The following is a 26,202-nucleotide window of genomic DNA, read 5'->3' as shown; positions in this document are numbered from 1 at the left end:
CCGCCAAGAAAGTATTTTTTACAGAACTATGCTTGATGTTTTGTATTCATTTGCGTTCAAAAAGCTCGGCCAAAGGGTTGCAGACGACATCAAATCGCGATCTCTCAGCCAAATCGCGATCTGCGGATTGCTATAGTCTTGATCTCGATCAGGCCTGATCGTGATTAAAAGTGACTGTATAGCAGCACCTAGTCCGGATAGTGGTTAATCTGGATTGGCATTGATCGCGATTAAAGATGCCCGTGTGACACCGGTATAACAACACAGCACGCCCATAGGTCTGCTGATCCCAGAGGATCCCAATCGGTGGGATGGCACAACTTAAAAGCCAAAAATGCATTGCCATAGCCAATAACGCTCAGCGGAAAACAGCAAAAGCGGCTACGGCTTTTCAGGAACTTAAGCTGGAAGCGTGTACAGCGTTTTCTGCATGCGAACAAACTCGACAAGCTGCGAATATCGGCGCTGCTGGCGAGCACGTTGGTCGCCATAGAAACACCACACGAAATATTTTCCTGTCTTGAAGTTGCGTCATTCCCGCAAAAGATAACTGGGGCCGTTGCCGGGCCAACAAGCGTGCCCACCCTATAGCCCTGAACCACAGTGTGAGATGCATATTCATTAGGTCAGGACACTCGCAAGACAATATCGACATAACAAAGTAACAATGCCGTGCGCCTATAGGCTTGCTGACCGCAGAGGATGCCGATCGGCGGGACGGTGAAACTTAAAAACAAAAATGCATTCCTGTACTCAATAACACTTTATGGGAAACAGCAAAAGCGGCTATGGCATTTTAGGAACTTAGCAGAAAGCGTGTACTGCATGCGAACTAAGTCGACGTGCTGCAAATATCAGCGCTGCCTGCGAGCACGTTGCTTGCAATAGAAATAGCACATAAAATATTTTTCTGCCTTGAAGTTGCGTCGTCCCCGCGATAAATAGCTAGGGTCGTCGCTGGGCCAACGGGTGTGCGTCGTCATTACTTTATCTGGTGGGACGCGCTTTGCAAGCGAGTCAAGAAGTGGTGCCCTAAAGCTAACCCCATTGAAGGGACCGACAACTTATATTTTTCTATCCAGTTTTTCCCAGCGCGACCGAAAACTTGCCCTTCACAGTGTTCGCAGCTGCAGTAGTTGCTCTCAGAAGCACGCAGTTATTTTATAAGCAGTATTTTTTTATTTTAGAGGCTCTGAACACCTATGTGAATTTTCGTCCAGGAACGCTAAGAATTGATAGAGATGCCTGTAGCCCCTTCTAGTGACCTATGCATGCTGTCATTGTTTTGCTTTCACAAGAGTTCCTGTAACTATGCTTAACCACATTTATTATGAGCTTAACAACTATTTTTGAAAGTAACAAGTTGTTACAAAGGTGCAATGTGGCTTTATACAGCTTTCTTGTATTTGTACCACGCTGCATGCACCTGTGCCCAAGGTTGATGCACCTGTGTTGTAGATGGCTTGTCCCGTTGTCATTACTTTCTTGACACACGAGCCAAGTCAAGTCTCCAAAAACGTCACTGCGCGTCATTTCTGAGACAAAGTTTGGGAAAAAAAAACCGCCTCACTCCCAAATCTTAGGGACTTGAAAACTGCATGCACGGTTTCATGAGCACGTAGAAAAGTTGCTCAAGATGCGCTGACGAACACGGCATCGTTACGTCATGCGAAGGCAGCACCAGTTTATTGGGTACTATTAATGCATGCCTACAAGAATATTTTTATGGAGTGATATCTTGTACTTTAAAAAAGCAAACAATATTTCAATACTAACACGAATATTGTTGACCACGTACTCTAGTTTTCATGTGACAGGGCAGCTCGGATAATTGAAGTTTTTGATGCTTGGTGGCGCCACAGGCTATTTTCATGATATTCAATGAAAAAATAAAGATATAACTTCACTTCCCATGAAAAAAATAAGGTTGGTTTCAGTCACTATGAGGGACAATCTTTCCATTTGTGCAGTCATCTTATTTCATGTTTTTGGTAGTTGTCGGTCTGTTTAATATCCAAAGACTTTTAACTGTTTCGTTACCATGCGAAAATGGTGGTTTTTTATATGTCTTGGAAAAAAATTAATTTCAAGCACAACAATCGTCACAGGACATATCGCGACACACCAAATTCTGTATAAGCAGTCTTTTTTAAAAAACATAAATTTGAAAACAAAAACAAATGATGTGACAAAGAAAAATTAAATAGTGTGCCTTTTTTGTACCAGCTTTGAAGAACACTAACAAAAACACAGAATATCTACAAGAGCAGAATAAACAAAGAAAAATAAAAATATATATTTTGAAGGTAAATTACCCAAGTACCTGATAAATCAAAGTGCACGGGCTGTACAGCGTCATCGTTCAGGTATATGAAAAATACTGAAACCACTTCAACTTTCATGCCATGCGGTGAAGCAGTTCCTTGTGCTTGTAATACATAAGTGTACACCACACTTCTAACTGATAACATTCTTTTTGAACTCTACTTTGCGTTCCTCATAATATTTTTGGCAGTTATGCCTTCTGGGCGTCTTTTTAGGAAAGTGCTCCACTGTTTCTGGCAAAGGATTCACTCTTAGAACATCTTCGCATCAAGCTCCAGCAGCTGTTGAGTGAGCTCCAGCTAGAAGGAAAGCTGGTCAAAATGAGGGCTTCTCTGCAATTCTGGTGAAAAGAGATCTCGCTCGCTGTGTTTTTGGAATATAATACAGTCGAACCCTGCTACAACGAAAGGGGTGCAGAAAAAAATTTCGTTGAAGCGAAAATTTTGTTGTTGTGAAATCGAAAAAATATAGCCTATCTGAACTAGCAAAACAAAGGAACGTTTATTCTCAAAATTCAAAAAGTGTCCGCTGCTTTTTATTCTATCCCAGCAGCATCACGACGGGATTCTCACCCATGCATAGAGAGGCCATGGTGAAAAGCATGCTGAAACAATGACTACAGCCGCTTTTGCGAACGAACCAAACAGTTGCATTAACACGTTAACACCAGCAGCTGTTCGTCAACAAGATGCCGAGATGGCAGCAGGGTATCGTGGAACGGTGACTTTTGCCTTATTTTATGCCATTCTTATCTATCACTTGTGGCTAGCTGATTTTGGTGGTAATGCAAACGAACAGCCGCTCTGACTAGTTACCACATGGGCAGAGCGAACAAAATGATAAGCATCGGAATTGTAAAAGGCATTCTTCCGCAGATGCACCCAGCAGCTGCGCGAACGAAACCATGAACCATAGAGTTTCATACAATAATACCCAGAGAGGAATCTGGCACTGCGATCCTGTACCCTTATGGGAGTTATGGGAAGTACAGGCTTCGAAGATCGCATTAGCCAGGGAGCTGTCTGCGGATCTTTTCCTGCAGTTTCAGTTTCATTCTTCGCATAGAGTTGGTAGCGGGGTGGGTGCAAAGGACTTAAGCAGCGCCTTTGTTGTTCAAAGGAGCTAAAAGCTGCTAGGCCTTTCAATTTACTGCAACGCTGGAGCTGTATATGTTGTGTTTGACAGTTTAAGCGAAGCGTTGTCCACTCCCCGCTGCGCATAGACGTAGCGTCCCATGCCAGTGTAGGATATTACACAGAGATCACGTTTGTTGTTAGTGCTTTTTGCCCAAGCTCGTTGAAATCAACTGCAAAACGACGACGACGCGAAGTAGACGCACCGTCATGCTCTTCTGGCTCGACTTCACAACAAAACGAGAGGTGCGTTGGGGGCAGACCACTTGAACAGACGCACCTGGCATCGCAGCAGACAAATTGTTAAGTGTTCTTCACTTAATATTGTGCTGTTATTTTCATAAATAGATATTGCGTACTTTCGAGGGCAAACCGAGAATGTTCGTTTTCAAATGTTGTAAGGAATAATTCATTACATCTTGAGGCCAAATCTGGAACTCAACGGCAGAGTATGCGTACCCTGGTGGTTAAATTTGTCGAGGTTTCACTTCCACCGCCTAGTCACAAAAACCTTTTGCAATAAAGTTTGCGTGCAAAAAAATGAAGCAAGTTTCAATGAGACATAACTTAATAACACTTTGTTTTACACTCGGAAAAGAAGCGTCGCCAAACTCAAGAACGTAATCCATTCAAAGCAGATCCGAAGCCTGTACTTCCCATCATTCTCATGCGTGTTCAATTGCCGCTTAAGGAGCTCGCGTAGACACTAGCGCCAGATTCCACTCTAGGTATTATTGTATGAAGCTCTATGCCATGAACTAAGCAACTGAGCTTCAGCTTCGAATCGTCTGCGGCTATACAGTAAACCCAGTGTTTAACATTTTGATGCATTTTCAGAAGCTGAAAATACGTCGACGAAGTCTAAAACACACGTTGGCACCACCAAAAACTACCGCTGTTCAGCCAACATGGGCGCCGCCATTGCTCGATAGCGATGGCAATGAGACTGCCCTGCTTTTGCCATTGAGAAAAGCAGGGCAGTCTCATCACTAGTCTCATCTTGTCAAGTCATCAGATAGCAGTATTCTCATACTAACGGAAACGTGGCTTACAAATGACGTCACCAACGCGGAAGTGCTCGCCGATCTACCGGATTTCGATGCTTATTGGAAAGACCGCACAGGCTCTCGCGGGGGTGGTGTCCTCATTGCAATCAGTAATCAGTTACCATGTTCCGTTATTAACGTCGACTCAGACTTGGAAATTTTGTGGGTGTTGGTTCAGGCACTGCCGCAATTTGTATTATTAGGTGTTTGCTATCGGCCTCCACATAACAATCCTAACTTTTCTTGCGCACTTCAAAGCATTTTAAACCAGCTTACATCAAAGTATTCTAAAGCTGAAATTGTTCTTTTCAATTTTACTGGTATCAACTGGGAAGACGTCTAATTTAGCAGAAATCAGTGGTTTTCTTAGTGTTTTTCTTGATTACAACCTAAAGCAGTTAGTAACGGAGCCAACGCGTGTCACATGCGATTCCTCTAATATTTTGGATTCAATACTAACAACTAGTCCTGATAGCCTGTCTTCAATGCACTATCTCCATGAGATCAGTGACCACAAAGTTATACATGCAGACTTTAGTTTCAGCCCTGTTACTCATCACATACGCAAGAAAGTTATAACCTTATATGATAAGGGTAACTACGATGCTATAAATAATGAACTTACAGTATTTCTTCTGACATTTCAGTCTAAAATTGACCACTGCTCTATTCAGGAGAACTGGCTAGTTTTCAAACAAAAGCTGACTGACCTAATAGCTAACTTCATTTCTAAAACCACTATTCGTGTTAACAGTCATGAGCCATGGTTTAATAAGTCTTTGCACCGACTGGACAACAAGAAAAAGCGTACATTTCGGACTGCCAAGCTACAAGAAGGCTACCACAACTGGAATAAGTACTACGAGGCTGAAAAACCTATCTGACAGCTATCCGTGATGCTAAGTTCAAATTTTTTAACAATGATTTGCCCAATATATTAACTAACGAACGATCCCCGAAAGTTCTGCAGGTAATTAACCCTAAAGCAGTTATCAGCTCCACTCTTACTAACGAATCTGGAGAGGTTCTTTTAAATATGAATGTGCTGATGCCTTCAATACGCCTTCTCATCAACCAAACGCACCCTTACCTCTATTTTCTTCTCATATCACTCTTGCCATGCCTGAAATCAGTTTTACTGCTGACGGTATCTCATTTCTCATTGAAAAGTTGAAGCTTTCATCAGCATCTGGACTAGATGGTATTAATGTCAAACTGCTGAAAAATATACATCACATTGCATCGGAGTATCTTCGGAGTATCTTGTTTTGTTATTTTCACAATCTTTTTCAACAGGCATCATCCCAGTCGGAAAGTGGGAAAGGTCGTTCCTGTCTTCAAATCTGGTAACAGGAACTCTCCACTAAATACCGACCAATCTCTTTAACCAGCGTACCCTGCAAACTCATGGAACACGTCATTTACTCTTACGTCATGAACTTTCTCGACTCCCATAACTTCTTTCATCATTCTCAACATGGGTTTCGTAGGGACCACTCTTGCGAAACCCAGCTTGCCATCTTCGTTCATGACCTTCATGCCAACCTCGACATTAACAAACAAACCGATTCTATATTCCTTGATTTTGCGAAAGCCTTTGATAAAGTACCCCGCAAACACTTAATATTAAAACTGTGTTCATTAAACTTGCACCCATGTGTACTTAACTGGATAAAAGAATTCCTCACTAATCGCATGCAATCAGTGTTTACAAATGATAGTTTGTCTGTCCCTCTTTCGGTAACATCGGGTGTACCGCAGGGCTCTGTCCTTGGTCCTTTTTTATTTCTAATTTACAATAATGACCTTCCGATGCACACATCTTCAGATTACCGCATGTTTGCTGATGACTTCGTCATTTATCGTACCGTCACTGACCCTTCTGACCAAATGTTATTACAAGACCTCAACCATATCCTACAATGGTGTGATGACTGGCTTATGACCTTAAACCCTACTAAATGCAAACTAATCTCATTCACTCGCCGTCTAAACCCCCTTCACTTTTCTTATAACATAGCTAATGTCCCTGTCGAATCAGTAACCACTTACAAATAACTTGGAGTCACTTTATCCTACAATTTGTCATGGAACACTCACATTAATAAAATCGTATCAATATCTAACAGAACCCTGGGCTTCTTAAAGCACCACTTACGCAGCGCTCTGAGTCATGTAAAACTACTTGCTTATACATCATTAGTTAGGTCTAAGTTAGAATATGCATCTCCCATTTGGAACCCGCCTGAAGTTGGTCTTGCATATTCTCTTGAATCCATTCAAAATCGTGCAGCTAGCATTCATGCTTCATACTCATACGACATCAGTGTTTCATCCCTCAAAGCCGCGTGTAACTTATCGCCTTTATCATGTCGCCGACGAATCGCAACCCTCTCATTATTTCACAAGTTTTTTCACTCTCCACTTAACCGCCCTCCTTACATTATCCCTGCAGCTCACATATCTCATCTCACCGGCCATGCGCATCAAGCTTTTCGCTTACGTGCCCATACTAAAACATTTTCTGCTTCTTTTTTTCCCAGAGCAGCAAAAGACTGGAATGGCCTTTCCCACGATATCGCCACAATCACCCCTCTATCAAGCTTCGTGCATAATATTTCAAATGTAACTTTACATTGATTATTGCGACAAAAATATCGATTGTATGTTACCCACCCCTTATGTAATACCCTCTCGGGGGTCTTTAAGGAAATAAAAATGAAATGTGATACCTCGGAACAGAATTCAACAGCATAAATAAGCTGTATCGGTCATCGTAAGGAGGGCCTTTTCGAAAGCTTCACCATGCAGGCTCTCATCTTACTATCTCTTCTATAACATGCCTCGGAAATTCTGCCCATCTCGGACATCAGACGGGGAACTCCTTCCTCATAAATGAGAACTAAGTCTCCAGCATTCACACTCTGAGTCCGATTACCAGAAGTGAGCTAAAAAAAGTAATCGATCCACCAGTGTTTCCAAATGTGCTCCAGCATTTGATTTCCGTGTCTCCATCGCCTTGTCACTGTCTTTTTTGTCGAATCCACTTTTTTTCGAAAGATGGTAGAATGGTAGATCTCTTTCTCGTGAGAAAATGGGCTCGAGTTTGTATTCGAGGATCCTCAGGAGACGTCGAGAGATGGGTTAGCGGGCGAGAATTCACGATATCTTCAACTTCATGGAGGATTCTGTTCAGATACTCAAGCATCAGCTTTGCATGTCTCAGTAATGTTCGAAGGCATAGCTTGACTGTTCTCATCAACCTTTCTCAGAAGCCTTCCCACCAGCCCGTTCTCTCAGCAATAAACTTCGAATTTATGCGCGCAGCCATGCGCAGTGGCTTTGAAACGTTCCATCAAATAACACTTTCTGCAAGACCGCAGAATCTCTTGCCGCCCCTCGACATGGTCCTTTTTCAAGGTGCTCATACAGTGCTGTAGTACTATGCATGTCAATGAGAGGAAGCGTCAAACACGACCCGCAGCTTTGTTGCCGTTGAGTCATCGCGCAAAATAGCTTGGTGAGGCATAAAGTAAACTGGATGACTGCCATCCCCCTTCTTCGATACTCCTCCAGCGAAATCAGTCTCCCGTAGCTTAGCATGATAGAGCCATATTCCAAGCCTAATTTGGGAGGTTGCAGCATTTTTCGGCCAAGGCTCTGTAATTGCGGGATTATCAGAAAGTTGGCCACATCTTTCTTTCCAGAGCAGTGCTACATCGTAGCGATCATCCTTCATTTCGATAGGCTGTTCGATCTCACCAACAACCGCTTGGGCCTCCTCAAAAGGTCCCATGGGCTGATCCAAGATCTCCATGCTTTATAAATCCCAGGACTTTTGAGCAAGTCTTTCCACAGCTTCGACAGAGGTGGTCACTCTCAAAATGCATGCTTTCAAAGAGACATGTGGGGAGGTATGAATGCCCATCGGACCCTGAAACATCCAGTCAGAAACCGAGCCAAGTGCAACCAAATCGGGATTTTCGGTGTGACATCATATCTTTCCAGTCATAAACTTCCATAGATGGTCAGCACCAATTAAAAGCTCAATTCTAGGTACGACAGGCATTCCCGGTAAAAACAACTTGTCTGCAATGGGCTGTCCACCATCTTCCATAGCTTTCACAAACTCATTTTCAACCGGCACCTGTATGACATCCCTGCAAATGAACGGCATCTCAATGGCTTCAATGAAGTAAACCTTTCCGCCATACTGACTGCGCAGACACACCTGTACTAAACAGCACTCTTGATGGGCTGAGCAGGAGTCTCCGAAGTTGGATTCTAGCTTTTCCAATTTTCTTGAGATTGAGGCTTCTAGAGATGTCTTTCCGAATGAAGGTACGATGGCTGCCTCCATCCACTATACCTCTTATGTAGCCGCAAAGTTGCTCTTCAACAATCCATAGTTTGCACGTTTGAAGCAAGACCTCATTGTGCATCGTGCTCTGGTTACCCGTGTGTAAGGTGTTGGCATCCACCATGTGCATGGGGCCTGGAGTCTTGTTTTTTTGCCAGGTAGAATCACAAATGGATGTAACATGTCTGCTTTTGCACTTCCCACACGTAACTCTACGCCTACACTCTTTTGCGTGATGTTCGCGCCATGTATAGCAAAAATATTGACTGTCACCTTTCAATTTCTTTTAAATTCTCTTCTCAGCCGGTTCCGCAGTCGCAGACCTGTGTACTGTGGTCGGTTGAACTGCAGAATAAACACTGCTTTCCCACCTCAGATACCACAAGCGGCACGGCTGAAGTTGGTGCTGGAGATGAATGTCCTCTTTCCATTTTCTTCTTGTAGCCTTTCTCCCCAGCTTCTCCAATTCCACTTTTTTCCCGACTGTCAACTTCTATGAGTAGAAAGGACAAAAGCTGCTCCCGCTCACCCTCGGTAGAGACTGAAGATGAAGGAGCGTAGGCATCGCCTGCTTCAGCCTCTCCTGTCCAGCTTCCAAGGCGTCGAGTGGTTGATGTTTCTCTGTAATAAGAGACAATAATATCGGGTAGCAGCGCCTTGAGCAGAATATCTGTCATCATGGGTGGAGTAGGTCGCGGAACCAACATTAAGTCCCTTCAGTCCACATACGTCACATTTCACATGGTCTAGAAGCTTTGTTAAGCCACGAACATCACTCTATGAGCTCACTGAGGGCAGGCCCCTCAGCTGGGCAAGGTGGTCCTGCACAATATGCCGGGTGTCTTCAAAGCACCTTGATAGTAAGGCCACAGTATCATCGTAACAGTCTCCTGTTGCTTGCAATCCGGCGTTGGATGGCGCCGCCGCACCACTCAGTAGGCTTCCCAGGTAATGGAACTTCTCTCCTTTCGTGAGGCTGCTGTTTTCATGAACCGTTTCTTTGAACTGCTTCCAAAACGTGCGCCACTGTCTCAACTCTCCGCTGAACGTCTGTAGTGGCAGAGCGAGCAAGCTTTACAGCGCTTCAGTGCGACGTTTCGCCGCCAAGATGGCTAGCCTGAAGTATGTCTGCGGTCTCTACTCTTGTTGTAGCTCGGCCTCGGCGCAGTGCCAGCTTTCGTGCTTTCAGTTCAAGCATTCCCCTCGCTGCATCGTTGTACTTGATGACCTCGTTGGTCTCAGCAGCAAATTCTTCATCGGGTATTGACTGTTCTAGTTCCGTATTGAGCTTCAGTAGTTCTTCATTGTTCACCTGAAGTCTGTCGATGACCGAGCACAACACACCGATGTCTGTTGTGTCCAAAGCAGTCCTTGCTTCTTTGAGCAGCCTTGTGCTCTGCTGCCAACGTGCCGTTCGTTTATCTTTTAGTCGATGCATCTTTAGTTTAAAATGATTGATATGTAGGGTTTTAACGCTTCAAAACCACCATATGAGTATGAAAGACGCCGTACTGGAGGGCTCTGGAAATTTAGATCACCTGGGGTTCTTTAAACACCCAAATATGAGCACACAGACCTCCGCATTGTCGCCTCCATCGAAAATGCAGCCGCTGCAGCCGAGATTCGATCCCGCGACCTGCGGGTCAATAGCCGAGTACCTTAGCCACTAAACCATCGTGGTGGGGCCTATAGCTTGAAATAGTTGTCGATGTCGCTCACCTTTTCTTCGTTACTATAGCCTGATTTGCAGTCCTTTGTTCTCCATATTGTCCTGGAGGACGTTGTTTCTGAGTTTCGGCGCCATTAATTTGTTGTGACTATCATAAAATAGTTGTGAGCGATTAAAGACAAGTCAACAATGTTTAACAAAAACACAAACTGTATTACATAAACGTTACACGAACACACAGTCATGTCTGTCATCACACCACATATCGGCATTCCTTCCCAGGAGTCGAGAAACTACAGTGGCGGGGCCAAGCACACTTGTATTGTTGCGGTAACAGGATAGAAGAAGGTTGGTCCACGCCTGCCCGAAAACTAGATTTTATAACTCTGTCTTTCTTGTCTGCCCGCCTTCGCTATGCGCCCCCCCTCTAAATACGAAACACATAAATGTAATGAAAAGACACAATAGGCGGTGTGCTTTGTTGAGAGTGAGGAGACCGGTATTTGAGATGTGTTTGAACTTATCGGCACGTTGCGTTTTTATTCTTTTTTCTGCTCGCAAGTGCTTTATTAATATTTTATTGTGGTGGTTTTCAAGGATGTTGTTCAATTGGTACGAGAGCCATGCTGTCTGCATCCTGGGGTGAGGAAAGCTTAGAGCTCCTGGATTGTAGGCCAGGCCTGAAGCGAGTTAGTACGGAAGCCTCGTGGGTGGTTCGATTTTCTGTAAAAAGCTTCTTCTATCTCCTTGGGCTCAGGCAACCAAGCCTCGTTGCTGTCTTGTCTTGCAGCTCGATGCCGGGACGTCACGACACCGCCCGGGACGGTGGGCGCCAATTGCTCGGTAGGCTGCTGTGTTCGGCAAGCGAGTAGGGCCACCTTACAGAGTGGATGTTTTCTTGTGGCTACCTCTTCTGCGCCTGGGCTGGGTGCTGGATGGATGTCGGCTGTTGTCGAGTGACTCATTAGGCCTAAGGCTCTGCACAGCCACCTGCGCAAGTGGCACAACTAGGTGGATCGAGGCAATTAGGGGTAACGCATCAGCATCGTTCGCTGATCAGCACGTACCACTCGGTTGAGAGCTGCCAGACCCCGCTTTAAAACCCTACGCATATGCGGTTCACAGGCCCAGGCCGCCCCCGCGCGTGACATTCCACGGCAGGAGCGCGTGGTTGACACGAGGCCTAACGAGCGGCGCAACCCTGTAGCGAGGACCACCTGATCGAGGCGACTTGAGATCGAGCTGGCGTGGTTTCCATGGTTCTTGCTATCAGTGCGGCGCGCCGGAGCACATCGCCAGTGAATGCCACCGCTAGCCGGGTCAGGAGCAGACGTACAATTGGGGAAACAGACGACACAGCCGGTGATTCACATCGGGTTGCGCGGTGATCAGTAATTCCACTGATGCGTCCGAATCACTGGCGCCCTCAGTCTGTCACGCAAGTCAGTCCTTAGGCTCGCCCGCGCCGCTAATCGAGTTAACGATAGCTCGAAAGAAGTTCGTAGCACTTTTGAATACTGGGGCAAGCGCTTCTTTATTCAGTGACAATGTGCTGCATCAATTCATCTCTGCGAGAACAATATCCTCTTAAGACTAAGCAACACCATTTTCCGCCTTGCCATGGGCACAGCACAATCTAGCTAGCGGCACAGCTAGGCTCTAATGTCTCTAATACTGGGTCGAGACTTCCTAGCCAAGTCGGGTATTGTCATTGAAATTGCAAACAGTGGTTACCGAGAGCTCGACGAAGACGTGCTAAAGCTTTTGCCCAACTCTGGTTTTGCCCAGCGTTGGTTATCCAACCTCTGCGCCAAAACATGGCTAGGGGGACACACAAAGGCAGGCGAACTGCGCGGGTTACAGCTTTGCAGGGACGCTATGGGTCCCGTCTTGGAGTCTTCTATACGGACGCGTCCGGCCCTCACCATGTGGGGTGGTACACGGCGGCCGTAGTCCATCAAAACGTGCCTGTCCAAGGGCTTCTATTTCGAGCCACGGACATCACTCATGCGGAGAAAGTCGCCATAGCTCTCGCCGCAGCGGACCCCGCATCTCGGTTTATTATTACCGATTCGCGGATCACGTGTCAGAATCTTGCTAAAGGTCGTATCACCGTTCGCGCTACTCGAATCCTTAAGCGCTGTGATCAGATGGACCGCCAAAATACACGTTTCGTCATCTGGACTCCAGCTCACGCAGGACTAGGTGGTAACGAGGCTGCCGATGCCTTGGCCCGTGCATTTTTGGGACCCGCCTCGCCCTTCATCGCCTGATGATCTAGAACCTAATGCGGTAACCTCCTTTCGCGAAATTACAGTGATGTACAAATCGAAAAGGCTCCGATTTCCGCCCCCAACGCCGGGCCTGACTAAGTCTGGCAAGCGCTGGTTGCTGCGCCTTTACACCAACACAGTATTTACACAACGCAGTATTTGCACTGCGCCTTTACACCCAAACAGTAAGCACTTTAATCCGGCCTTCTCCGCGAATGCCCGCACTGTGCCCATCTGCTTGCGGATACTTTTCACATGGTGTGGGCATGCCCTTCTAACCCGGCAGTCCCCCAATCACTTCCCCTACACCCCCTACCCGAGAGAGCTGGGAGGCTGTCCTGCTCGGCTGCTTGGCCTTGGCGGGCCAAAGAGCCCTCGTGGCCAGGGCGCGTGCTGCCGCAGAAGCCACAGGGGTCCCGGACTAGGGGCTCCTCCTAGAAAAGGTCGGCCCTTGAGGTCGTCCCTCTCTCTCAAATGTAAATAGTTTCAGTAAATGTTTTTCATCACCACCACCACCTAAAGCTTTTCTCGAAGGCCCCCGCATTTACAAAAACATGCCAATCGCAGGGGGAGGCACGAGTACTCGATGAGGAAAGCGTGCTGAGAAAACGAGTAACCACCCCACCACAACAATGTGCCTCGCTACAGGGGAGGTCAGTGCACCCGCTTTTGGTAGAGGCGCAGAGCCTGCCAGAAAGGAAAAGAGTGCAGCTGACGTCACTGTTGTACGAGTATGACGTGATGTTCACTGACCGCCCAGGCCGCATTGCGCTGGTCATGCACAGAATTGACACAGGTGATGCACGACCTTGGAAATGCAGTCCCCGACAGATCAGCTTGGCTAAGCGAAAAGCACTTGATGCCGCCTTGGACGAACTCATTGACACAGGCGTAGTTGAGAGGTCGAACAGCCTGTGGGATTTCCTGGTAGTTCTAGTTCCAAAGAAAGATGATACGTATTGTTATGGGGTAAACTGACGGGTAGTGGGATACTAGCAGAGGAAAGCCCCAGGACAGAGAACGAGGAAGATGAAGTGTGAGAACAGTGAGGCTGGTGGCAATGGCTGCCAGATTAAAGCTGTGTTAAGTGTATTTTGCTTTTGCGTGTTTAGTGGCCGTTACATTTGGTGGCAGCGGTGGGATTCGGCAGCATGGAACGCCCGAAGGACGATTTGGCGAGGGAAGCACTTGAGGATATCTTGGCAAGGTATGACAGAAAGTGGGAGGTCTTGATTGAACAGGTGCGCTTTGACTTCACCAATAGAAGGAAGTATACTGCTCTTGCCCCCTACTCAGTTGTAGTGGTGGGCGCTCAGGACGTCGGAGATCGTGTGGTTGCTTAGGAACAAAGCCATGTTTGTTACAACAATGAGCCAAGCGTGCGCTAAGATGAACCGATGTGCTGTGTTGGCGGTGTGTGTAATGTTGAGGAGAACGCATGCGGAGAACGATGTCAGAATAAGTGCAACGAGGTGAAGAAAACGTAGGAGATGGCCGTATGCAAGTGGCACCACTCAGCTTTGTTAAAAGCAGTTGCTCAGACAATCTGGTGAATCCGAATGGCACAGGCGGAGAAGCTTGACGCAGACGCCAAAGAAAAAAAGAAGATTTGACGACTTTGCTGAAGGACATTTCCAGAGCCTGGCGTTTGCTTCTTGTGACTTTCCATCACAGCCGGGACCAACCACAATGACTGTGCAAGACACATCAAAGAACCTGTGCTCTAAGCTACGGCATCAACCATGAAAACCAGAGCAACAGCCCAAGCCTCTGTTTCGCTCACTTTAAACAGCTTTCCGATAATAACCGATGACAGGGGGCTATGGGACCTCTATGTCGAACGTAGGAATATCAGGGCACGGTAAAGAGGCGAAGACATACGTCACTCTCATCATGAGCTGAACAACATCAAGCAGGGACCTGTTCTTCAACAGCTGGTGACAAGTAAAATTATTGTGGAGAGACCGCGGAGCCAAGAGACAACTTATGAGGACCAGGTTCGCACTTCGGAGAATACCATTGAAAAAGCAGCGCAACGGGCAGGCGAAGTTTCGTACCGTGCAGCCCAAGATTCTCTCCAAGCTCACGGTTGTCGACAACAGCTTTTTTATCACCCCGTGCAAATTTTCCACAAGCAGCCTATGTCTTGAGAATGAAGACGGTTCGTCATCGCAAAGACAATCCGCTGCGTTCAGTGCAGCACCATGCACTGCACCTTGGTCAAGAACATAGGTAGAACTCCCGTCAAGGAACAATGGTATCTGGTACGTAGCCACCAGGATGCAAGATGGGAGATGGCGGTACTTGGAGTGTTCAGTAGATGGACGCAAGGAAGGCCAGACAGACTATCAGGCGGATGGACGGACGCGCGGAGTATGTGCCACAGGGGATGCGAGATGGCGGTACCTCGAGTGTTCACTAGATGGACGCTTGTACGGACGGACAGACGCATAGACAGATGGATGCAATGACAGACGGACAGACGCATGAATGGACGCCCGAATGGTCGCAGGACGGATGGAAGCAAGAACGGATGGATGGAAGCATGGACGGGCTGATGGATGCTTTGCCCCACTCATCATCATTCACTCCGTGGATATACTGTGATTTTTTTATCTTGCGATACACGAGTTCGGAAAAGTGACCTTTGCTTTTTTTAGCTGGATGTTTTGGCCACCGCCCATGTATTAGCTAGCAGTATTGACCATCGTACCACATGGGCAAGGAGCCCGAAGCTCCCTTCCCTCTGCCCTACTGCATTGTTCTGTCAAGTGTTTTGGAATGTACGCAGCAAGACTGATGTAACCCGTGGCTGGCTGTCTTCTGCGCATCATCAGCGCCGCTGGCCAGGAATCGTGTCGTGAGATTGGGCGATGACATGCCTGGAACCTGCGCAACTGCCTGCAGTCCAGCGCCTTTGTGAGTGCTGGTTGCAACCAGAAGACGTGTCGGCGCGAATGACGATCGTCGCGCTGACGACAACGTTGCTGTTGTGCAACCGGTACTGAGGTGAAGTCGTCAAGCCGCACAGTGTTGACTGGCGGTGGTGTTGTCGTGCACGGACATTATGCAGGGACATGTGTTGTCATTTTTTGTTGGAGCTTGTGTAGCTGATTTTTTTTTTTCATGTTCTTCTTTTCGGGATATGGTTTGAATTAAAGTTGCAAGAATGTAGGGGTGCTGACACCTCCTGTAAAGTTGTTTGCGCTGGGTGGCGTACGTGTGTCGCGCAGGAGCTGTATTTTGGGGTCACAACTATTGAGCGGTAGGTGGCGTTGTGTTCGCAAGCATTGATCACCACTATCATTATCATGGTTAGATCGGTAGCGCCGGCAGTGACCCCCTGGCGGCAAGCCTTGGTGGCGACAGGAGAAAATTAAGCGAGTCTTTTTCTCTGGTGGCGTTTGGCGCAAACGTTTGTTTCTCGCAGTGGGACCCCAGTGCACGGCACCACGGTCCGTCTGTTGGGGGCCCTTGTGGTGGGTCAAACGTTGGCGCTGCTGTCCTTGTGTTATGTTGTTAAGTGTTGTGTAATTATGTGCAAGGTTATCACACTTGATACTATGATAATTCGGCTGACAATATCGTCGATCAAAAAGTAGTTGAATAAATATGTGTTGTGTTAAGGCGTTTAATAGCCGGTCCACAGCGAGCAAGCACAATGGCGACAGTAACGGCCAAGCACGGGCTCTCAGTGCGAGCGGCGTCCTTGTTGGGTAGCCCCACTAGAAGGTACTGAAGAGTTCGACCCATTTCATAGTTCGGAGGCTTCGCTACAATTACTCCGGGGTCGAAGAGGGAGCCGCCTGGCGACCTAACAGCTTGTTATTATGAGCGGGTCATAATAAGCCTTCAGGCGCTCCACGTTGACGATGTCTCGCCCACGGCGGCGCATGTCCGAAGATTGTTCAACGGGTTCGATCAGATAGTTGACGGGTGAGGTGCGCTCGATGACACGGTAGGGGCCTTCGTATTTGGGACGTAGTTTGGAAGAGAGGCCAGCGGCAGAGGTCGGGATCGAGAGCCATACAAGCGCACCAGGAAGGAACGTGGGCTCAGAAGTGGCGCTGGCATCACGGATACTCTTCTGCCGCTCTTGCTCTTGCGTCGTAAAAGTCTTGGCAAGCTTGCGACACTCTTCAGCAAGCCTGGCTGTCTCGGAAATAGGTGTACACTCAGATGGATCCGGCGTGTACGGGAGTATCGTGTCCATGGTGTGCGACGGGTGCCTTCCGTACAGCAAGTAGAATGGTGAAAAACCAGTCGTACTCTGAGGGGCGGTGTTGTAGGCGTAGGTGACGAAGGGCAGTATATTATCCCAATTAGTGTGGTTGGCAGCGGCGTACATAGAAAGCATGTCGCCGAGGGTGCGGTTAAAGCGTTCGGTGAGGCCATTCGTCTGTGGGTGGTAAGCAGTAGTTTTGCGGTGGACAGAATGGCACTCCGTCTGAATGGCTTCGACGACTTCCGACAAGAAGACACGGCCTCGATCGCTGAGAAGCTCTTGGGGTGGTCCATGGCGCAGTATAAATCGATGCAGCAGGAAGGACGCAACATCGCGCGCAGCAGCCGCAGGGAGAGCGGCGGTTTCGGCGTATCGCGTTAAATCGTCAACGGCAACGATGGCCCAGCGGTTACCAGCGGATGTCAGAGGAAGTGGTCCATACAAATCGATACCTACGCGCCCAAAGGGACGGTCAGGGCAAGGTAACGGTTGTAGACTGGCGTGCGACATGTGGGCTGACGGTTTACGGCGTTGGCAAGTGAGGCAAGAGCGAACGAACTGCTGCACATAGCGGTACATCCCGCGCCAGAAGTAGCGTTGTCGAATGCGATGGTAGGTTTTGAATACCCCAGAGTGCGCGCATTGCGGATCAGAATGGAAAGACTCACATATCTCTGACCGCAGACTGCGGGGTATCATGAGTAACCACTGCCGGCCGTCGGTGTCGTAATTGCGTCGGTGTAGGAGGCCGTCACGAATGGCGAAATGGCGAGCTTGACGACGCAATGCACGCGTGGATGTCGTTGCGGATGGATCAGAGAGCATGTCGATGAGCGGACCGATCCAATTATCCTTTCGCTGTTCGGTAGCGATGATGTCAACATCAATGGCAGAAACAGCAGCCGAGGATACTGAGCAGAGCACATCACCTTCAGGCAGAGGGGAGCGCGAGAGGGCGTCGGCGTCAGCATGCTGGCGTCCGTTGCGGTACAGCACGCGGATGTCGTAGTCTTGTAAACGAAGAGCCCAACGGGCGAGACGGCCTGAGGGATCCTTCAAGGATGAAAGCCAGCATAGTGCATGATGGTCGGTGACGACATCGAATGGGCGACCATACAGTTGTTTGATCTGTTCTCACCGTATCTGCTGTGTTCGTTGACTCCAAGAGCGTGGTGCTCTTCATTTCGAGACCCAACATCATATCTACCGCTTACCGCTGGCAATGGCCACATCGGGGGAACTATCGTGTTTTCAGCATTACCAGCGAGATGGGGTAATGAGCGTATGTCGCCTAAAGCCCGCGTCACTAGATCATCACGACACAGCAGCGGCTCGCTCCCATCTCCCACGCGTACTTTGCCCCGCAAAGAGCTAGGGGGGACGCTCACGCGCGAGGGTTATCTCGAATGACGAGAATTGTATGCCTTGGGCTTTCCCACTGGAATGGTTCTGTTGTAGTTACCGGGCACACTAAGATCATTGCACTTGCTGCACAGTCTCCGTTTGCAAAAAGGGCATGCTTCTCAGACACAGCGAACTGAGACGCTTATTCGTTTTCATCTGTATCTGTAGGTACGTTTCGATCTGCTCGCCATTTGTCGCAAAATCTTCCAATTTATTCTTATTGCGTTCATTGTTTCGCAGTTGTGACATAGCTGTGACTTTTTTATTTTTTGATTACTCATACACCGTGTAATCGTGAGTACTACTATGATTGTTGATGTCTAAAAAGGTTACTGGCAGTCATTTGTAGCAGTGTATGACAATACTGCAGCCTCCATCCCCCCCCCCCCCCCCCCAAAAAAAAAACTCCCAGTTTTTTCCCCTCACTCCTATTTGTCAGTGTTAAGAATCTCCTGAATTTCAGGGCCCCAGTTTGGCAGAACCATATTTGAATTTGCAGAGTCTGTCTAGAGATTTGACAGGTACGGCAGATGCTAATGTGGGCTTCATCATAGCCTACACAATGGGATGGTTCATAATACTACATTTATGGAGATAGCAATGCTCACATTCACTCTGAACAATTTAAAGGTTCGTACATAGTTTTTTTTCTAAATGTAATACTTTTTAATACTGCTTCAAATTTGATCTTTCGTGATAAAAAATGGCCGTAACTTGCTCCAAGTTTCGATTTTAGTGCTTTAAAAGTATCATTTTGCTGCTAAAAAAAATTGTTTCCAATTCTATTTTGGCTGTTGCACCCCTGAATTCAGCACGCGAAACCAAAACTTACCCACCAAACAGGGCATCTACCATTCAATTTGAAAGTGCCCTCAACGAGGACACTGTTCCCCTTGCGTTGGGAGAGGAAGGTAAGTGGCCACAAAGCGAAGTGTCTAGATTGACTTTTGATAACGATGAGGGATGATCCATCACCTCATTCTTCATACTCTGCTTCATCTTCATCACAGTTGTATCCACCAATGGGACGGCCGTCAGCAAGCACTGTCTTAGCACCTGCACTAAGCTGCCGACTACTTAGGTTCACTGCTATTTAGGTGAACAGAACGTGCAAACTACCTCGTCCTTGAAAATCATTTCATGGTTTCGGTCTGTTAAACCCCAGCAGTTATTATATATTATACCCACGTTGTCTATGAGACTACTGGGATCCTTGTATGTGAAATATTCATCTCAGTAGGTGGTAGCCTCCGAGAGCTTGCTGTAGATAGCCGACACTTGCTATTTATCATCCTCTTCAAGTATTCTGGCTATTTAATTTAAAATAAACCTGGCCACACAATAAGTTGTCACATGAGTGTAGCAGAATCAGTCTACAAGAGGCATAAAACGAAGTAATGAAGTTAACCAAAACACGGAGCTTAAAGGCCTGGCGTGACCATATGGCTACACCTAAACTGGCACGCTTGCTGGCGAGCAAAGTATCAGTTAATCTATTTTAAATTTTCACCAAAGATCACATAGTACAGGTACTAAACAGGGACATGCTATTGCAGAAAATAAAACTAAAAAGAAATCTGCTTAAATGAACGAACGTAGCATGCCGACGTGTCAAAACGATGAAATATTATCTGGAGGCTATTTTAGCATCTCCCCCATTAACATAGAAAACTCCTGCCACATTCTGTCTGTAAGAGATACACTAAGCTATTGCTAGGCATAGTGCCATGATTATTAGAACCTTCATAAATTGAAAGATTTCAAGATCTAATGGGCTAAAAGGACTGTCTACCATTCGAAAAAAATTTCCTGATTGAGCCACAAATGTGAAGATCATTCATCACATAAGTGGCAACGAGCATGGTTTTTTCCCTTAAAAAATGAAGTATAATTTTACTTTGATGTTGAAAGGGGACAAAAAATGACTGGCAGCGTCACCCTACAGCGATGTGGTTAATCTTCTGGTAGGACAAGAAATTCCTGCTAGTTGGCTCATTTAGCCTAAAAACAAATATGTACAACTGGAAATTGTATTTTACGCACTTCAGGCAGCTTTAGGTTGTGCCAGAGAGTAATTTTCGCTTTTTTTTTTCTCACGTGTTACACTTTGCCGCCTCCGCTCGAGCAACCCCTCTCCACAAGAGACGAACTACGAATTTTTCAGGAAATCGCCTCACATCATAAATTCCACCTTAAAATCTATCTATAGGCAGCTAAACAGCTGAACGAAATGGAGGAAATTATGTGGCAACAATTGCAAACCGTGTTGATTCCGAACCCTCACCTGTACAGTAAATGGCATAGGAAGTGTTTAATTCCACATGTGCGCACTGTAATATCACTGCAGGTTTAGTGCACATGGTCTAAACCAGCCCTTCCTGCAATGATTCAAGTAGAAACATAGAATCTCGAGATGCCTTATTACACAGCCACCACGCTGAAGAACATCAAGTCATCAGTCTCGCCCTGATTGCCGCCGAGTTCCAAGGTATTCCGGCCGATGGCTATGGGGATGATCGGGGGCAGAGGCTGAAGCCTCCTCCACGTCATTCTAGAAGGGTGCAAATAAACCTTATTTCTCTCACACGCATTCAAAGAGTTGTCCGTCGGTGCTGCCAGCAGTATGTTTGTTTGCCTGCCTGCTTGCAAACAGCAGAAAAACGTGAGCTCGGCGTCCGCCATCGCTCTTAAGGGGAGATGCTGTTTGAAAAATGAGTTTTTTTTCAATATCACCGATTTTTTATTTTAACCTGTTTTATAAGATTGACTCACCAGCGCTCAAGATCGGGCCAACGACCACGCCGACGATCAGGGTGAGCAGGTACCACATCTTCGCTCTCTACTGTTATGAAAAAAAAACATACAGGTTGAGACTTAACTGGAGATGCTTTGAAGTTGCATCTAAAGAGCACAAGGTGCCTGTTAAAAGGTCCAAAGCGTGCAGTCTTCGAGCACCTTGCCGCCGATAATGCGCCGCCGCTCGCCATTGTTGATCGCATGAGCTAAAGAGGCGAGTCTCACTTTTCAAACAACAACAGTTTCTCTTGCTGATGTAGGGCAAGAAATAATAAAAAGAAGCACGCTTTTGTGCGTTTCTTGAACGCTGTGACTGGCTTATCATGTGGTACGGATCGGGGGACCGTCATTGGCCTTTGCGCGCATGTATGTGCTGTAAAGCCTATTTTCAGGGTCCATGTCTTGCTGAGCAGCGCAGCTAAACAATGCTTTTCTCGCGTAATTATCTCCGTTATGAATGAAAAAAGCCATTGCTCTCAAGTGAAAGCCGTTGTGCGGCGCGCTCTGTAGGAATAGGCTACGAGCAACTGGTCCGATTTGCGGCAGTTGTTGGCTTACAAAAGCCAATGCATCAAAAGTCATTCACACCCGTCAGCCGGAAAATTCGTAATGTGGCAATGGATGACGTCAGCGCCAATCTTGTGAGGTCGAAAGAGCTCGCAGTGAGAGAACTTAGCAGGGACGAAATTGCCATTATGTACGACGGCATGTGGCACAAACATGGCCACAAAATGGCATGACACTGGACTTAGTTTGGATTCGGCAGTCCTGTCGAACTTCTTCCTAGCTTGCAGTTGGCACATGACTCTGCCGGATGGAGCTGAAGTTTGGCAAGCGTTTTATGGCCCCATCTGTGAGCGAAATATGTGTGAGGATTCGGCTCGAAAAAGACGAGAGGGACAAACTTATGGTGCTGGCATATTTTAGTGGCAGTGGCCACTACAAAAAGAATTGTTCTTTTTGGTTGTCAAATTTTAAATAAAACTCAATTCTAACTTTAAATCTCCTTTTTCTCAAAACACAAATTTTACAATATTTTTTTCAATGTGCCCCTTCTTTTTCGGGCACTTCTAGTACTCGGATCTGCATGAAATTTTGCCCAAATTGTTTAGAAAGTATGACAAATGCAATTATCTAGTTTAAATATCAATATTTTATTGTCTAGTAAAAAATTGTATGTAAACCTTTACTAGGGTAGATGAAATATGAACTTTTTATGTCTATTGTTTTTCACGCCTATTACATATTTTGTATATGCTTCCTGATTAGTTATTTGAATTCTACACTTTATTTCAAGCATGAACTATGAATGGTAAAAAATTACACGGAAGTTCAGGGATGAAAAGAGGGGGGGGGGGGGGGGCAGAAGGGTTAAGGTTTTCACTTTGTCATGTTGCAGAGCTAAAAGTATGCAACTGGCAAGAAAACTAATTATATATTTGAAATCAGACTAAATAGTTCCATAAACAGCCCACGTTGCATTGCTATGGGGTGAATATTAAAAAAAAGCGTCTTCTAGTAGCATCTCCCCTTAAGAACAATTTTTTTGCGTGCCTTGAACGATTACTGAGGTATTTGTTTTATTCAACAAAACTTGATAATGGCCTGCTATGGGCAGTGTTATGGGCATTGGTCCCACGGATTAAAGGAAACTGAATGAAGATCGAGTAATTCTGTGTTAAAAGTGACTACACACTTTCCAGAGAAACTGCTGCAAAGTCAGGCACTTCATATGGTACGCTTTTTATTGTGACACAAAATATAACAGCAGTGAAGGGTGGTAGACTGTCCCTTTAATTCAATGAGCGGCAGTGCTGAACGTTACAGTCACTGTAGTTCGGTGCGGCTTCGCCCACGTTTGTGTTATCGTCCCTAAATTACGTCAAAGAACGCACTTCAAGAACTAAGCTTATGGACAGGAGATGCGAACAAGGAGGAGTTATTTTCCTCTGCGCATAGGACATAACCACAAAAGAATAATTGCACAGTGGACATTATTCTGAATGCTAGCGGTGGTTTTAGTTACAGTCGGACATAATACTGGCGGTGTGGTGTGACTGTGGCTGTAGTTATGCTTGGATGTAACACTAGCTACACCGTTGCTTAACAGACTTTCTTGCAGTGCTGTTAATTAAGGGAAGACACTGGTCTGAAAATTTTTTTTTAATTTTCAGTATTTCCTGCTGAAATTTTAATACAATATGTATTTTTCACAGCTGAAAACAAATATGCAATTAGTTTCTTGCTATCACTTTTAGATATTTAAATATTGACTGTTACATAAACTTGCATTCTGCCCAGCCTTTTGACATCTTCCTCATAAAATATTGCTAAAATTTGATATGACAGCATTCAATGAAGGCCAGGGAGTGCAACAAAATCATAATTTTATTTTTAGCTTCATAGGTACCAGAGTTATGGCCTTAACAAGTATACTCATTAGAAATCTGAAACTGTTGCTTAAGTTTGTTGCTAATTAAATCACTATTGTAAATAAAAATATTTCATTTTTTTGGTTTTCTTGCACTAATCAATGTATAAGCATTCAAATGCTGCAAGAATGATCAAAATCCGACTGCTACATCAAAAGATACTGTGGGCAATGGCTTAGGGTGTGATGAAAAATGTTGTTTTGAGAAAACGAGAAAGGAAGTTTAGGAACATGTTGAGCACTTACATTTATCAAGAAAAGGTGTGAATCAGTGCATTAACCATGTTAGAAGCCACCAGGAATGTAGTCATCATCATTCTTCTTGGTGCGCTTTCTTTTCATGGCATGCTTGAAGTTTTCAGCATGCTCATGCTTCTTCTCCGATGCCACTAGTCGGCGACTGTGTTTTTCTGAGCATATTTCAGCGGCCACAACACTCTGCTGCAGGTGCAGCTCCTTCAATATGGCGGCATCTGCTCTCCCTTTGCCAGCGTTGAACCTTGCGACAGTTTCAACCACAGCAGCTTCAACAGTGAAAAGCGACGCATGTTTTTTTTTTTTTTTGGACACGAGCGATCAGATGACGGAGTGCAGGCTCTCGTGTGGGTTCTGTGTTTCATTTTGTGGGTTCATTTTTGTGGGTTCATTTTCAATTTCACATAATCCTGGTATGTCTTCGTGTGCAGGCCTCTCCGTGAAATATTTAGGGTGGAAAAAATATCGTTGAGCGCAGTTTGCCCGTTTTCTGTGCTCATTGCCACGCGAACCGCGAGCACGTTAATTTCAAAGGGGCCGTGCGCTGCGTCCCCCCCTGATCTCGGCGAGCTCCATACGGTCCTCAGTTTACCGCACTCGTCACATGTGAGAACAAGTTTCGCGGCTATGCCATATTCGCGGTCTTCCTTGGAGATTCTGCCAGGCCCGCCACACACACCGCACTTCATACATTGAAGAAGTTCATTGACCAACTCTAAGCTAACGACGGTGACCGGCATGCCAGGCGTTGCGGCTCCATCCGAGTCTCGAAAAAAGACCGCTTGCATTTTGTGGCAGACTTCAATGAAAGACCTTGCAGAACTTCGCTCGCACGACACTCGATGGCCACTTTTTCAGCGTCGAAAACCAGGGGAGTGTCGACGCGCACAGCTCTCGTGTGATCTTGGGACGCGCCTATCACGTCCGTGATCGCGGGTGCCGCGACGGTGATAGTGCTGGCACAGCCTGCTTCTTCCGAGTTTTCAGCGGCAGAATGTCTCGCTGGTGATAAGGTGCGATCTCTCGGACGCCGTTTTCGCCTTTTTTTGAACGCATGAGCACTCGAGAACTTCCGATGACCGCCTGCCATTGCACCGAATGCACAGCCGTTGTTAGGCCTCTACGCAAAATAGCGGCTTGCACGCAGCTGTCTAGCAGACGAATCCCTTCGCGTCCAATAGGAAACCGGGAACTGCCCCACGTGACAAAAACGCACCAATGATGTGCGAGTATTCAGTTTTTCTTTATGCGCGATAGCTGCGTTGTTGCTAGACGAAAAACGTTCTTCTGCTAGGAACAGATAATAGAAAAATGCGTCTTTAAAATGAGACCAAAACGGCCACGCTACTTGGTGCGGTTCTCGCGCGCTGCGGCGTTGAATACGACCGTTTTTGAGGTGGTTTCGGAAGCGAAAATGGTCGTCAAACTGACTTTACGACCCAATAACTCGTCAAATACGCATTACAGGGCTATAATATTTTAGGAACAGCTTCCTTAGACCTTAATGATTAGGAAAAAAAATACTTCAAAAAAATCGGTTTTTCAGAAAATTTTCGGCCTCCCATACCCGTGTCTCCCCTTAAGCAATGTCTTCTTTTTCATGACAGCCTCTTCCAGACGCAGTCTGCAAGCAGCTGCGAGTATCCAAGACTCAGCAGCAAATAGTGCCTACCATGGTGCACTACCAAAGCTTACTGCTGCCTTGGTACCACGGAAAAGACCAACACTTGCTTCTGAGTGATCCCACACTGCCAAAACACTTCAGCTGGACCCTAGAAAGGCTTGGTCTTGTGCCAAGCTTGCACCCGAAAAAATGACTCCTGTGTGTAGGTGCCATGTGTGCTATGGTCTAAGCGTGTAATGCGAATGAGTGATATTGCATGACAGAAACTCATTTGTACTGTCAGTTTATGAATTCGCTTGCCCTAGGCCCAGGATGCTCTAGAAAAGCAATAAAAGCAGCCCATCACTACGAAATTGCTCGACTTCGCTGTGTTTATTTTACCATTGTTGAGATCTTAATGGCGTCCTAATCACATCACACCAGCGACTGCATTGCAACAGAGGTGGTGCTCATTGAAGAACCTCAAGTGGTTAAAATTTCTGGAGCCCTCCCCTACAGAGTCACTCAGTATAATTATGTGAGGTAAGGAAGCGGAAATTTTTTGTTATACTTTGTTAGACACAATAGTATTGAGAACTAACAGACAACACTGCCAAGTATAGAGGATGTTGAAATCAAAAGTTTGACGAAAGCTTGTCTGCTTGGGAATAATCATGGTCGG

General features: G+C 46.3%; 1 protein-coding gene across 3 annotated transcripts in view; it reads left to right on the top strand.

The window, feature by feature from the left end:
* LOC119159474 (mitochondrial mRNA pseudouridine synthase RPUSD3) overlaps window positions 1–25,894 on the top strand; it is a 112,030-nt gene extending 86,136 nt beyond the window's left edge. For all 3 annotated transcript variants that reach the window (XM_075865716.1, XM_037412242.2, XM_037412241.2), the window contains one exon: window positions 25,525–25,894. In XM_075865716.1, the coding sequence (XP_075721831.1) occupies window positions 25,525–25,734 (210 nt within the window). In that variant the 3' untranslated portion in view covers window positions 25,735–25,894. The remainder of the gene's footprint in view (window positions 1–25,524) is intronic.
* The last annotated feature ends 308 nt before the right edge of the window (window positions 25,895–26,202 follow it).

The sequence above is a fragment of the Rhipicephalus microplus genome, chromosome 1 (genome assembly GCF_043290135.1).
Source record: "Rhipicephalus microplus isolate Deutch F79 chromosome 1, USDA_Rmic, whole genome shotgun sequence".
NCBI lineage: Eukaryota > Metazoa > Arthropoda > Arachnida > Ixodida > Ixodidae > Rhipicephalus > Rhipicephalus microplus.
Note: the sequence above shows the minus strand (reverse complement) of the source record. Positions and strands in the feature narration are given on the sequence as shown.